General features: G+C 59.5%; 2 protein-coding genes across 4 annotated transcripts; both read right to left on the bottom strand.

Moving 5' to 3' along the window:
• Nucleotides 1–1,598: 1,598 nt before the first annotated feature.
• Nucleotides 1,599–10,054, bottom strand: CPT1B (carnitine palmitoyltransferase 1B). Its single transcript, XM_065924578.1, has 19 exons — nucleotides 9,836–10,054; nucleotides 9,195–9,354; nucleotides 8,718–8,857; nucleotides 8,237–8,411; nucleotides 7,923–8,024; nucleotides 7,597–7,734; nucleotides 7,424–7,501; nucleotides 6,442–6,549; nucleotides 6,282–6,366; nucleotides 5,508–5,703; nucleotides 5,036–5,221; nucleotides 4,850–4,955; nucleotides 4,644–4,760; nucleotides 4,057–4,221; nucleotides 3,846–3,980; nucleotides 3,601–3,753; nucleotides 2,986–3,099; nucleotides 2,361–2,453; nucleotides 1,599–2,228 (listed from the first exon to the last, which is right to left on the bottom strand). Exons 2-19 carry the CDS (start codon nucleotides 9,333–9,335, stop codon nucleotides 2,145–2,147), a joined length of 2,316 nt encoding a protein of 771 aa, XP_065780650.1. The 5' UTR covers nucleotides 9,336–9,354; nucleotides 9,836–10,054; the 3' UTR covers nucleotides 1,599–2,144.
• Nucleotides 10,055–10,479: 425 nt separating this feature from the next.
• On the bottom strand, nucleotides 10,480–13,989 carry CHKB (choline kinase beta). 3 transcript variants are annotated; one of them, XM_065924593.1, is made up of 11 exons: nucleotides 13,577–13,989; nucleotides 13,290–13,398; nucleotides 12,893–13,006; nucleotides 12,567–12,700; nucleotides 12,201–12,296; nucleotides 11,942–12,000; nucleotides 11,773–11,854; nucleotides 11,536–11,644; nucleotides 11,288–11,391; nucleotides 10,921–11,015; nucleotides 10,480–10,776 (listed from the first exon to the last, which is right to left on the bottom strand). In XM_065924593.1, the coding sequence occupies exons 1-11, from the start codon at nucleotides 13,798–13,800 to the stop codon at nucleotides 10,601–10,603; spliced, it is 1,302 nt and encodes a 433-aa protein (XP_065780665.1). In that variant the 5' UTR covers nucleotides 13,801–13,989; the 3' UTR covers nucleotides 10,480–10,600. The 3 variants fall into 3 exon arrangements, with proteins under 3 accessions (XP_065780665.1, XP_065780673.1, XP_065780682.1); XM_065924601.1 differs by having other exon boundaries at nucleotides 10,934–11,015; nucleotides 13,577–13,985; XM_065924610.1 differs by having other exon boundaries at nucleotides 12,567–12,714; nucleotides 12,804–13,006; nucleotides 13,570–13,719.

Raw genomic sequence — 13,989 nt, forward strand, 5'->3', positions numbered from 1 at the left:
CTCTGTCCTGGGAATCATCTCATGCTCTCAGGGTTCTAACAAGCTTCAAAGCTATTATCAGGAGCCTAAATCTCCTTTCTTTCAATTTATATTTTCAAGATTTTGAGGCATTTTTACAAATGTTTCTTACAAGCATGTCAAATTCAAACATTTAAAAATTTTAATCACCCAGTCACCCAAATAAAATGTGAACTACTCTTGACAGCCCCCTAGTTTCTTGATTCTCCATCCCTTAGTTTAAGTCCCATAGTTTCTTCCAACTCCACCATCACCAGGAGCAGTACTCTCTGCCAAATCTTCTTGCTTCTATCCTTATTGTGCCCTCAGTTCAGGTCAGTCGCTCAGCTGTTTCCAACTCTTTGTGACCCCATGGACTGCATGCAGTACGCCAGACTTCCCTGTCCATCACCAACTCACGAAGCTTGCTCAAACTCATGTCCATTGAGTGCTGATGCCATCCAACCATCTCATCCTCTGTCATCCCCTTCTCCTCCTGCCTTCAGTCTTTCCCAGCATCAGGGCCTTTTCCCATGAGTCAGTTCTTGTCGGGTGGCCAAAGTATTGTGCCCTACTTTGTTCTAATATTATTCTGGTTAGCCAGAATGATCCCATTAAAATTTACAACAGATTATACCACCCTCTGCTCAAACCCCAGCAGCTTCCCACATCAAGAAGAGAAGCCAGAGCCTGGCCTACGAGGCCCCTGCTGCCCCTCTCCACTTGTCCCCTTTTGCCCCTCCCCTGACCTCATGCCAGCCACAGACCTTGGGGACAGTTCCTCTACCCCAGCGGGCTCCTCCAACCATGAAGCATTGACTCTTGCCGCCCTCTTGGCCTGGAATACCCTGCCCTCAGGTATATACATGGATTGCACCCTCCTCTCCTGCTGGTTTGAGTCAAATGGCCCCACTTGGGAAGGCTTGCCTCTGCCACTCTGTCTGAAATTGCCACCCACCCCTTCCTTGTTCCTTCCCCTCACTTTTTTTTCTCCTTAGCACTGATTACCATCTGACTTACTATGTAATTTGCTCATTCTTCTTGGTTATTGCCTTTCTCCCTCACTAGACTCTGAAGCCCCACAGGGAGGGACTGTTTTGCCAGTTTTGCTCACTGCTGTATCCCAGTGCTCAGCACACTGAGCACTTGCTAAGCGGATTGCTCAAAAGCCTCCTGGTGTCTCTGCCAGCTGCTCCGCCCCCCGACCCACCCCTGCCTCACTGAGTGGTGGCACCCTCGTGGGCAGGCGGTGCCTTGTTCACCACGGACTCTCCAGCACAGAGCCAAGTAGGTGGTGGGCGCTCAGTAAACAGTGGCTGATAAGAGAAGGCCGAGGACTGCACCTAATTCACATTTGGCTCTCAGCACCTAGCAGAGCAATGAGATTTGGATTCGTCCAGGCTTGTGGCAATGGTAACTGACTACCTGCTTATACTTTCACATTACGTTTTTGTTTACTCGTAATGTTATTTTAATAAAAAGGTGACCTGAAGGAAGGAATGCCTGTTGCTCTGGGTTATCCTGTGTGTCCTCTCACAGACATGACCATCTGGCACCCAGACTCCGGCCTGGGACTGCAGCTCCTCCCACGCTGAGGCCTCCACAGAGCTGTGCTCCCACCCAGGGAGGTGCAGAGGGCATGTCGCTGCAGAGGGGGCAGGTGGGCCCTAGCTCCAGCAGACAGTGGCACCAGAGAACGGGTGGAGGTTCTGAAGCGAGAATCTATTCCAGGTGCATATGTGGGTGTGGACAGCAGAGACCCATATTTAAAGCAGATCAAAAGCCTCTCACAGTCTCCAGCCCTAGCCCTTCCCTGGCCACCTCCCTGGCCTGAGCTGGAGCAAGGGAAGGGCCTCCTAGTCTCCCATCCCCCCCAAAACCCACAGGTACTTAAGGGCTAAAACAGAACCATACAGTCTTATTTTTATTAGCATCTAGCAAGAAAAAAAAAAAATCAAGATTCCCTCCAGCCCTACCTCTGCCACCTGAGCCCTCAGGAAGCAATGTCAACTGGGGGTGCACTTGTTTCCAGAGATCTTCTTGGAGCCTGGGCACCTATGCGCTGCCACCCCTGTGCCTGCAGGCCGACCACAGGCCCCCTCCTCCACTCTGTGGGGACAGAAGGGCAGCTGGTATCTCTCCAGCCCTTAGCCATCAGCCTTGGGAACTTGGAAAAGATTGGCGATGTCTAGCAGAGCTTGGCGGATCTGGTTCCCAAAGCGCTGGGCATTCTGTGGAAATCAAGAGTTCAGATCAACCTCCAGGCGAGCCTCCCCCCGTCCCCTGGCCCCATGAGCAACGGTCCTTCCCGACGCACCCTGGGCTGACTCTCCTCAGGCGGAGTAGCAGCAGGGCAGACTCACCGTCTCTGAGCTGGAGAACTTGCTGGAGACGTGGAAGAAGATGGTGTCCTCACCCGCAATCATGTAGGAAACGCCGTAGCCATCATCTGCCACCTGAGGCAGCACGGAGGGTAAAGAAGGAGAGGTGAGCTGACCTTGAAGATCTGAAAGCCAAGTTGATGTTATCCTTGCTCTGCCCACAAGATTCACAGGAAGGCGCCCACCCCCAGGAAACCATGGGAAAACAGAGGAGTTCTGCGCCCCAGGGTTGCAGACCCCACCAGATCCCCATCCACGACCTTGTGTTCCCTCAGGAGGCTCAAGAGCACCACCTCTCTCCAGGGCATCTCCAGCTCCCTGACCAACTAGCCTGTGTGAGTCTCAGGGGGAGAGCTGGACTCTCTGTAAGCCCCCTTTAGAGGGCACATCGGCTCCAGGCAGGGTCACTGCAGCAGGGGGTGTTGACAGGAGTGAGGTCCCATCCACTCTCCTCCCAACAGGTCGACAGGTACCCATTCTGTTCCCATGCCAGGCAGGTCCAGGCCTGTGCTCTTGCCTCTGGTCTGACCTCCTTGAGTCCCTGCACTCTCCAATGACACCCCCGTCTCCTGGTCCCACCCACCTGCCCACCTTCTAGAGCACTTACAGGGCCAAAGCCACCGCCAGCAGCCAGGTGTCTGGGGTACTTGTTTGGGTCGAACATGCGGATCTGGAATTGAGCGATCTGGCTAGTGGAGAGGCGCCAGGGTTCTGAGAGCACCTGTGACAGGGAGGCCCTGCAGTCAGATGCTCTGCACACCTGCAGACAGGTGGTGGCTCAGCGCCTGTTCAAGCCTGGCACTGTCCCGGCTGAGGACGCGGAAGGGACGGATGCAGGACCTTCCTGACTATGGCCCTGGTCCCCTAGTCTGTTCTCACAGCATCTGTACAAAACCCTCCATCACGGGACCTGCCTGTTCCACCCCCGCCTCTACCCGCACCCTGAGCTGTTGTTCCATATCCCACCCCGTGGCCTCAGTGGCTGGTTGGGCACTGAAGGCTCCCTCCACCCAGACACCCCAGTCCCCTTGAGCCTCTGCACTTCCCTCATGGCTGCTGCCACCCCTGACATGTTTGTCCGTCCATCCCCCCTCACGCCAACACCCACTCTACAAGGGGAAGGGTGCTGCTCGGGGCCAGCCCACAGGCCTGGGTGGGGCATGGAGCAGGAAGAGCCACTGAGAGCGGGCCTAAGGACACAGACACACCCGTCCACACTGACCTCAGCCAGGAAAGGGGATTCAACTCCCAAGTACTTGGAGACCACATAAAGGCAGAAGAGGTGCCTGTCAATCCCAGCCCCTGTCATGGCCAGGCGGTACAGATTCTGGTGCTTCTCAGCAGCCTTCCGGAATAGACGTTGGAGGTCTTCGTTCTGGGGGCAGAAGTAGCATCATGAAGAGTAGGTCTGACCCTGAACCAGCAGGAGGCCGCGGTCAGCTCAGCACGAGGCCACAGGGGGCTTACTGGGTGGTGCCCCTGCATCATGGCCCGAACAAAGGCTGTGGACTCCCGGGTGCAGGAACGCACAGTCTCCGTCCGGCCCTCCCGGAACATTCTCGTCATTGAGGCTTCATAGGTCAGGCAGAACCTGCCCCTGTCCTGGGGAACACAGAAGGCTGAGCCTCGGGGTGGACCCGGGTGCCACCCCGCCTGCTTGGCAGCCCGGGGCTCCTACCCGGAAGTGCGCCAGCTGCAGGGCGATCTGCACGAAGGCGTCAGGGCTGGTCCGGCACTTCTTGATGAGGCCTTTGCCAAAGGGCAGGAACTGGAAGCAGTACAGCTCCACGTCATCCGCCAGCGCCTTGGCCACCTGGTAGGAACTCTCGATGACCGCCTGGCACTGCCAAGACACGGAGGGGGTCAGCTGGGGGCAGAGCTCTCCAGCAGGACTCCAGGGTCATGTCCAGAAGGCCCGAGGGTTAGTAACGGAGGAAGGCAAGGCTGGGCAGGCCTCAGTGTGCCCGACGTCCTCAGGAGGAGACCCACAGACAGGCCGGGGGCATCAGCGCAGAGGCCCAGCTGGGCTCTGTTGGGGAGGGGGTCACTGACAGGTGCTTCCCAGACATGAGCTCACACCTCACGTCTTTCTCCAACCCCCAGACAGTCCTGGGATCTCTGTTCTCCCTGGAGTCTGTCTGGACCATGAGAGACACTCGGACCTTTCCCCTGAGAGTGGGGCTGGGACAAAGGGGAGGCCTGCAGGGCATCTCAGGCCCTTGTCACTCTCACACACCCACCCCTGCCCCTTCTCGGCCCGCACACCTGCTCTGGAATGTCCCACTCGAGTCGCTGAGGGGGGGGCAGCACAGGGTTGGGCTTGCCCAGACAGTGCCCCGTCTCTGTGTAGCCCAGATGGAAGGAGTCGGTGCCCAGGACAAACTGCAGGGGAAGGTCAGGCTGAGAGGCCATCCTTGCCCTGCCGCCCCGCCCCGAGCCTGCCCTGCAGGGCCCCTCTCAGGGCCTGTTACCTCCCAGAGGTGCCCTATGATAGGGGCATCTGCCCACGCGTGCTCTGTGTTGAGTCCAATCTGGCCGTTCTTGAAAGAGATGAGCGTGAAGGACTTGTCGAACCACCTGCAGCGGGAGGAGAAGGGCAGTGGGGGGAGGCGGGGGGAGCCCAGGGGTATGCACGCGGGGGAGCCAGGGCATGGTACCTGTTGTAGCAGTTGCCGTGCAGCAGGGCCTTGCCATAAAGGCTGAGGCTGGCCTCGTCCTCTGGGTCATAGTGGTGAGACTCCTCATCTAGAGCCACGAAGAAAGCAGCACGCTCAATGGCGTCCAGGGCAGCCTTGTTCTTGCCAGAGCCGAAGAAGGCCTGGCGTGCCTGAGCCCACTCCACTCTGAGGGCACAAGGGCAGAGTGAGTGGGGCCCCCTACAGGATGAGAGCCCTTCCCAGGACCTGTGTCCCCACCCTCTGCACAGCCCCATCCAGCCACCAGCAGTGAGAGGTCACAGCAGCAACTCCCTGTTGCTACCATCAGTGTTCCTGATGACCGCAGATCCTAGTTAACACAGAGGACACCGGGCCCATGTCCCTTCCCCGGTCAGGCCTCCAGTCCGAGTGCCAGGGTGGCACGCGGGACCGAACTCGTCTCCTCTTGGCGCCCCAACTTGGGCCCCTATACCTTCCCCCTGCAGTGAGGGCTGCCAGCCTCTCCTCCCCGGGCTGGGGTGGGGAGGGGTCGTCCAGGATCCTCTGGAACTGCATCTCCAGGTCCCGAGGCTTGAGCAGGCGGGAGCCCTCGTAGAGCCACACCTTGAAAAAGCGGCCCTTGTGGTAGACGGCCACGTGCCTGCTGTCCGGGAGGTGCTGGAGCACGTCTGTGACAGAGGCCAGGGTGCTCAGACAGAAGCAGGGCCCCAGCCTCACACCAGGTGCCACAAGGACCTCCTCCTGGCCTGCCTTCCCCCAACCTTTGGGCATCGAGCCAGAGCTTCCATGTCTCTCACTTAATGCCAACCACAGTACCATGAGGCATTTCACAGAAGAGGAAATCTGAAGCTCTAGGAAATCACAGACTGCCCCAGAGCCAGAAATGCAGGTGCTGCTCTGGTGCCCCTGGGCAAGCCCGTCCCTCCTCCTCTACAGGCTCCTCAAGGCAGGAGCTCCATTAGGCTTCCTGTTGCTCTTTGTGCAGGAGACTTCCCCTGCACCGGGAGCCCCTGCAGAGAGGGGCTCCGTCCTGGTCTCTCAGGGTCCCAGTAGTAGCATCGTGCCTATGAACAGTAGGTGTCTACTATTGGCTACAAACTGACTATCTTTCACTGTTTCACAACCCTAAGGTGCTCAGAGGCTTAGGGAGCAGCAGGCAGCAGGGCACGGGCATGGTGGGCCCATGGCTGGCAGGGAGGGGCCCCCGCCCGCGCCCCAGCATGGGTGCCTGGCTGCAGTCCCATACCTGTGTCCTTCCCCGGGATGCGAGTGGTGTTGAACATCCGCTCCATCTGCCAGGAGCACATGGGCACGAGGCCCAGCGCCATCACCTGGGGGGGGAGGCCAAGCATGGCTCAGATGCAGGCCACTCTCCTGGTCACACCCTCACCCCCAGCGCAACTCACAGGCTTGATCTCTTCACGGTCCAGTTTACGGCGGTACATGATCATGGCGTGGACAACATTTCCCAGGCGGGCAGCCTGCACGTCTGTGTTCTTGACAAGCACTAGGTCCTATAGGGAGACAGCAGAGCCTGTAGGGAGGCTGTGACGGATGTGCAGAGCGGCCCCTCTGTCTGGGATGTCTCATCCCCTCCCCCAGTGCATCCTACGTACTCTCTGAGGCCAAGTACCAGAGGTGAAACACATGACTGGTCATATCACCCCCTGCCCTGGCTTCTACCTGAGCTGCTTTTCCAAACCCCTTGTATCTGTTGACATTTTGTTTATTTTCCTTTGAGGAAGAGGTTCCGCCACCACAGAACAGCCTAAAACCTCTGGCCTAGACAAGTTGCACATAGGTTTCTAGAAAGATAGCTCTGTGGAGGAGGGGAATGGCAGCACCCTACTTGCACTGTGCTTTGGAAGTAGGAGAGGAGAGGGGCAAGCAGGCCTGTGGCTGGGCGGCATCCCCTAGCTGTGCACACTTGGCCTGGGAGCAGGAAAAGGGCTGGTCCCGTGGGGTAGGGACCTGAGCCCTGACAGAGGCAACTCTGGATCTACTTAAGACGCACTTAGGGAAGTTCCCTGGTAAGGTGTCAGGACAGCTGGGAAGTCAAGGCTGGAAAGCCAGTGAGAGAACAAGGAAGGGAGTGACAGAGCCCGAGCTGGGCAGGGCAGTGAGCCTGAGGAGCCCTGGGGGCGACAGCATCAGGCCGCGGGGCCGACTCGTTCTCCGGATCCCTGGTATTTCCATCACCGGAAGCAGCTCCTGACGACTGTTCTAGGACACGCACCCCATCTTCTCTCTGATCAGGCCTCACTCCAGAACCTCCACTTGCTCACGGAAACTACCACCAGGGCCCTGAGCCGTCCTCCAGGTTCTGCCCAGAGATCAGAGTGAGGCCAGAGCTGAGCACAGACCAGCCCGTGTGGCTCCAACTCTTACTGTGACGTAGTAGTTGCTGTTGACCATGAGGGGGTTCCTGCCCCGAAGGTAGACGTACTCTTCCCACCAGTCGCTCACCTGGCGTGGACGGGAGGCTAGAGTCAGGGCAGAGGGTGGGGTGTGGACAGCCAGACACAAGCAGGGTGAGGGTAAGCCCAGGAGGCAGAACTCACATAGTTGGTTGCCCACCAGGACTTGAGAACCAGGTACTTCTGCAGCCTGGGGGCAGTCTTCTCCTCGAACTCCTTGGCCAGCGTCTCCATTCGATAATATTGCTCATCATCCAGCAAGTGTTCCACGGATTCTAGGTACTGCCCAGGCAAGTCACCATCAGTGTGAGGGCCAGGCAGCAGGAGCCGCCCACGTCCTGGCCTTCCTCCAAGCCCAGCCTGACTGCTCCCTCTCAGGCTGACTCTTTGTAGGGGGCAGTCTCACGTTTGAATGGGTTCTTTGAGTATAGCCTGCCCTGCACACTGGGATCCCTGAGCCAGGCCCTCACCCGATGAACTGTGGCTGGCACACTGGGCACTGGCAGCTTGGGCAGAGATGTCTGGAAGCTGTAGAGCATGGGCCGTCGGCTGGACAGAAGGCGGACACAGACCTGAGGATACAGAGTGGAGAATGTTGAGGGGGAGGCTGGAGGAAAGAATGGAAACTAGCAAACATTGGAGGGGCTGCCCCAGACCCTCAGAACCGGGACAAACCCCGGCAGTCACCAGTGCCTGTCTGGTTGTCCCCCCCAGCTCAGAGCCCAAAGTGAGGCCCTGCGGTCTCAAACCAGATGCCTGGATCCCTCCACCGGCTTCCACTCACAGCCCAGACTCTGGTCAAGTGGCTGGTCTGGCCGTGCATCTCAAACATCCAACCGTGGTAGGAAAGAAGCAGTTTCAGGGTTTGGCGGAAGAAGAAGATGCCCATCATCCAGACCCCCGTGGAGAAGATGGCCATGCTGAAAAGTGTCCGGGTGTGTGGGGTCCAGGAGGGACGTCTGTCAGAGAAGGGGAGAGGCCTGCAGGGGGTCCGCTTGAGGCCAGCCTCAGGGAAATTCTGATTCTGCAGACCTGATGTATATAAAGCCATCTAGGGGTAGGCACCAAAGGAGAGAAACTCCCTGGATATACTCACATCTGAGCACCTGAGAGCGTCACACACGAACTCACAGAAGCAGGGACTGAGACGGCGGCTGTCTCCAGGGAAGGCTGCCCTGTGACCTCCAGTGGCTACTGACCTGTACCTGCCCAGGAGTCTTGGCCTCAGAGCCCACCCAGCCCTCTCTCATGGCCTTACTTCTTACCCTTCAGGAAGCCATCTCTGGATATAATAGACCAGTCCCATGGAGATGTCCAGGTTGTAGTAGGAGGAACCCACTGTTGCCATAACCACGACCAGCCAGCTGGTGGGGCTGCCAGGGTACACGCCCCTGATGATGCCATTCTGTGGACAGAAACAGGCGTGCTCATAGAGCAGGAAGGACTAGGGTGAGCGGAAGCCTTTGAGGTCGTTGCCCGCTTTTACTCCTCCTCCAAGTTCCCACACCTGCAGCACCTGATTACTGTGTCCCATGACCATCTCCTGCTCCCCTCTCCCCTCCACACCTTGAGCACCCCTCTGGGTTCTGCAGGGCTGGAGCCTGTCACTCAGCAGAGCTGCTAGCCCAGGTAGGGAAGGAGGACCTTGACAATGGGCAGCAGCTGACACCCGGCCTCTGCTTCCCTGGAAGGCTGGATTCTGCACCTGCTGGGAGGTAGACACCAGGACCACCTGTGCCCACCTTGATGCGGATCAGGCGTTTCTTCCAGGACCTGATCCCGGACAGGTAGATGTGTTTCAGCACCTCCCGACTGAGCCGGAAGTCGACTCCCTCTGGGGTCACAGTGAACTGGAAGGCCACAGCCTGGTGCGCTTCCGCCATCCTGAGGGTTGCTTGGCACCTGGGAGGCGGCAGGAGGGGGCGTGGGCAGGCTCAGCCGCCGAGCCGAAGCTCCGCCCCCGCTATTGTCCGCGCTCCTGGCCCGCCCCCACTACCCTCCCTGGGCCAGCCACCCCCCCCTCCCCCCGCAGTGTCATGGTTTCCCCCAACCCCTGGCCCCAGATCAGGCCCTTCAGCCTCGCCAACCGCCTCAGAACTTTCGCACAATGGTGCGGTGGTCTGCAAGGGGGTCAAGGGCCTTGAAAAGTTGAGAAACCCCGAGGACAGCGAAGGGTGGCCTCAGGGGTGTGGGCGAGTGGCCTCGGAAGCGGAGTAGGTCTGGTTTGGAGTGAGGCGGGGTGTGCGTACCCCTAGCCCTGCCACGTGGGACCTTGGCACCAGCCTCCACCGACCCCTTCCCCCTACCCCCGCCGCCACCCCCCACGCCAGCTGAGAGCCCTGGGCCCGGTCGGCGGCTGGAGCTAGCCCCCAACTCCACTCACAGCTGGGGTTTGCTCCTGTTCGATTGTGGTGCCAGTTGCTCTGGCCCGTGTCCGCACGTCCTTCAGGGTAAGCCACCTAAGTCCCGCCCTCGCCGGCAACCTGACACCCACTCCCAAATTTGGGTTGAGAACAGATTCGGGGCGGCAACGAGAATCTACCCCGCTTCACCACGAGAATCAGCAGTTGGGGACAGGGAGTGGGTTTCTGCAAGCTGAAGATGGCTCAGAGGTCTGGGAGCCTGGGGGTGCCCAACGGGGCTCACGTGAGGAGGGTGGCATTTGAACTAAAAATAGCTGAATGTAGGGAAAAGGTCACCCGGGTGTCAGCTGTGCCTCCTGTTCCCTGATGGCCAGTGCTCAGGGTGGGGCAACCCGCCCCAGGGCCCTCTTTGCACTCATTACTCCCTAGTACCCCACCCAAGTCCACCAGGTATTTATCACTTCTAAGCTGCAGCCAGGGATGGGGGGTGCAGAGAGGGCCCCCACTGGCAGAACAGGCCCTGACCACCGTCGAGCCCAGATCACCCAACAGCTGTACTTCTCAGGAGGGGAAAGTGAGGCTCCCCGCAGTGGTCCTTTGTCAATCTGTGTGCAATTCCTGGTGGGGACTTTCCGCAACACCCAAGTACGACCAGGACAGTGTGTGAGGGATGCAGCTAGTTTATTGTCTTATGGTACATATGCCAGGGCTTCTGCCCACTTGCCTGCGGTGGGAACCTGCTCGAACCTGGGGTCTGGGGGAGGTGAGCCTCCTTAACCCCACTCTCAGTGGGGCTCAGCCCAGTCCCCAGGGCCTCCCCTGTGCCCCTCCCTCCAAGGTCCTGCCCTGGAGGCGCCAGGAGAAATGCAAGGAGTCGGAAGTGGAGTCAGGATGAGGGGTGGAAGCTGGTCAGCTGGCCCTTCTGCTGGAAGTAGAACTGGAACCGAGACTGCGCGTACTCCTAGGGAAAGAACCCCGGACTGTGAGAACGCTTGGGCCCAGCACCCCCAGCCCCTCAGTCTGCCCGTGGCCACCTGACTGGGCACTGATGTCCGAGAGGGCCCGAGGCCCTGACGTGCTCCCTCCCCGCATCTATCACACGTACCTGGGTTACTTACCAAGTAGCCAAATTCTATAGTGGACATGGATGCCTGAAGAATGGACCAGAGACCCCAAAAGAAATGAGATGCCAGGGCATACCTAAGGGGCAGGAGAAGCGTTCAGAGCACACCCGGCACTCCTGAACCCCGCCACCAGGATGGCCGAGCCCCAAGGCTCCGACTTCTCCTGTCACCCTAACCCACCCTGTCCTGACTCTTCCCCATCTCAAACTGTTCTCCATCAGCCTCAGACCTCATCCTCACTTCCTGCCCCCAATCTACACTGACACCTCACCTGCAACCCGGTGTCCACCCGCCACTGTCTCCCTTTCCTCTGCATCCTGCTCTACCCTGTCACTTGTCTCCCCTCACCGATTAGCTTCCACCAGCAAATCTGCTTCCAGTTTCCTCTGCTCCTCTTGGGAGACGGTCTCATCTTTCTTTACCTCTGCCAGGTAGTGGCGAATAAAATGGAGCTGAGATCAAAAGACAAGAGTCAGGAAATGGGGAGCCTGGTGAGAATTTCCCAGTAAACGCCCTTCCTCGCCATTCCTTCCAGACTTAACCCTCCTCCTCCTGTACAGGCCAGGTCCTGCTCCCCCAGCTTCTGGCCCACATACCTGCTGTCCCTGAGTGGGGTAGTTTGCAGGCTGTGCTTTGTAGAAAGGCCACTCCTCGTGAGTATAATCGTAAACCCACTCACAAAAATGGTTCCCAATGTCAAAGCCCCTGAGGGAATAAGGTGGACACTCAGCCCCAAATACCCTGGGCAGCTAGGATGCAGAGATAAAAGCCTGGTCTGCCTTTCTAGGGCACTGTGGGAACAGGCCCACGGGAGGCCACCTGCTCACCCTCACCGGTAGTTGTAACTGCTGTACTCGAAGTCCACCAGCATGAGGCTGTCAGTGCTTTTAGGTTCTGAGAGCAGTAAGATGTTCCCTGGAGGAAAGTGGTGAGGTTCTGGTCACTCCAGGGCCCTCTGGCCCCCCTCACCTGAGGCTGGGAGACTCAGATGCCTTCTCTTACCTTCTTGGATATCATTGTGGCAAAAGACCACTGGTGATGGGGTAGTGTCTAGCAGCTTCCTGTAGGGGAACAGGGGCATGGGTCCTGAGCCAGAGTGACAAAGGAAGGTCAGAAGCACTCTCGTGGGCTAGGCCTGGACTCCAGCCCTCAGCAAATCCCGGGGAGGACCCCACTAGGTGCTCACACCCCACACTTCCTGTGCTTTTCTGTCCAGCCTCCTCCCCGACCCCTGCCCCTACCCTGTCCCGTCTGCCCCCACCTGAGGTTGCCCATCTCATCCTTCAAGCTGTACATCTCCAGCAGGTTCATTTGGGGAAGGCCGGTGGGGGGCAGGTCCTGGATCTGCTTTAAGTACCTGAAGTCCAAATAACAGGACACACTCAGTGTGCTACCCCTCCCTTCTCCCCTCAGCCAGGCTGTCCTGCCCGTTCCTTCACTGAATGGCTTGTCTGGCAATCTTTGGAAGCCTGTTGTGTAAGAGGCCACGCTAGAGAGTGGGACACTGGCGTCACTCTACTGGAGGGGAGGACAGATCATCAGATACATTCAGTCGCAGCCCAAAGGAATGACTGGTAGCTTGGGGGTTCAGTCATGTGCAGGAGCCCTGAGGAGGCTCCTGACTCACCGCTCCATGGTCCCAAATAGCCAGTGGGGCTCCTTAGTGAAAGGCATCTCCATGCCGTGGAACTTTGCCATCTTCGCGGCAATGGCTGCAGACAACACTGGATCTCGAAGCTCATGTGTCTTCAGTGGCCGGCTCTGCACCCAGGAACCTATCAGGGTGGTGAAGGGGCTGGGGCAGGTGGGGGAAGGGTGGGGGAACGGAGCTGGGTGGAGTCAGGGCTTGGGGAAAACTCCCTACCTGGGGTGAGGGATGTGAAGGCAGACACTAGGAAGGGGGTGGGGGGGGGGGAAGGAGGTGCTTCGGGTAGGTCAGGGCCGGGCTCGTACTGGGATGTACTGTTCCAGCCGGCCCTCTGGAAAGACTCCATAGAGCTGGGGCCCCAGCGACCGCTCTGCAAGTATGGCGAACATCACACTCTCAAGGACCAAAGAGTCCACGCCCTGAAGGAAGATGGACAGTGAAGGGACCACAGTCACAAGGGGCCAGAGGCAAAGGGGTGCTAACACACACAGGGTCGCCTTGCTCCTCCCATCACAGCTGGGACTCACCGTCCGGGGCGGGGGGGGGGGGGGGGTGTGCTCCAGAGCGCAAGCATTGGTTTCATAACGGACAAAATACACAGTCCCTGAACTTTAGTGTCCTCCACTGCGCAGTGGGGACCACACCAATGCCAGACTTGGGCGTAGGGTCTCAAGGCCACGGCGGCCCTCACTCGCCCCTCACCTGCAGGATGGCCCCATATAGCCGCAGTAGCACCTCCCGGGGCTCCTCGCCAACGCTGGGCAGGTGGTCCGGCAGCGAACAGCGGAAGAGCAGGTTGCTGAGGCCTCCGCTGCAGACCCACAACAGGGCGCGCTCATCCCGCCGTCCGCTCCACCGGCCCGGCGTCTAGCCCCCGCGCCCCACGCCCCGCGCCCTCGGCCCGCCCCCGGCCCATGAACGCCGAGAGTCCCCAGGGCCCGAGCCCGACCCGGCCCGCGCACAGGAGGGGCTGACCCCTGACCTCCCACCTCACGGGGTCAACCCTCAGCTCCTCCGGCCGCGCCTGGCGCCAGGCCCCGCCCAAGTACTCTCTGCACCACTGGTAGGCGCGGCGCTCGGCGTCTCGTGAGCGCGCCGAGCCGCGCCGCCGGCTTGGGGCCGCGTCGGGGCACTTAGCCTGCATCAAGCTGTCCTTGGTCAGGCAGCCTCCGAGAGGCCCGCCTCCGACCACATCGGTCCCCTCGGCCGCCATGGCTCCGGCGCGGCCGGGCCAACGCCCCGTCGCCGCTCAAGCCCTTCGGGCGCGCTCGGCTCCGCTTCCGGCCAGCCTGCGCGGCTCGGGTCGCACTCGGGTTCCCCAGGTTCTACTCGGCTCTCGGCGGCGCAGCTCGGCTCTCCAGGAGACCTTGGTCTGGGCGCGCGTTCCGACGGCTATGCCCCG

This window comes from Muntiacus reevesi, chromosome 1 (assembly GCF_963930625.1).
Source record: "Muntiacus reevesi chromosome 1, mMunRee1.1, whole genome shotgun sequence".
NCBI lineage: Eukaryota > Metazoa > Chordata > Mammalia > Artiodactyla > Cervidae > Muntiacus > Muntiacus reevesi.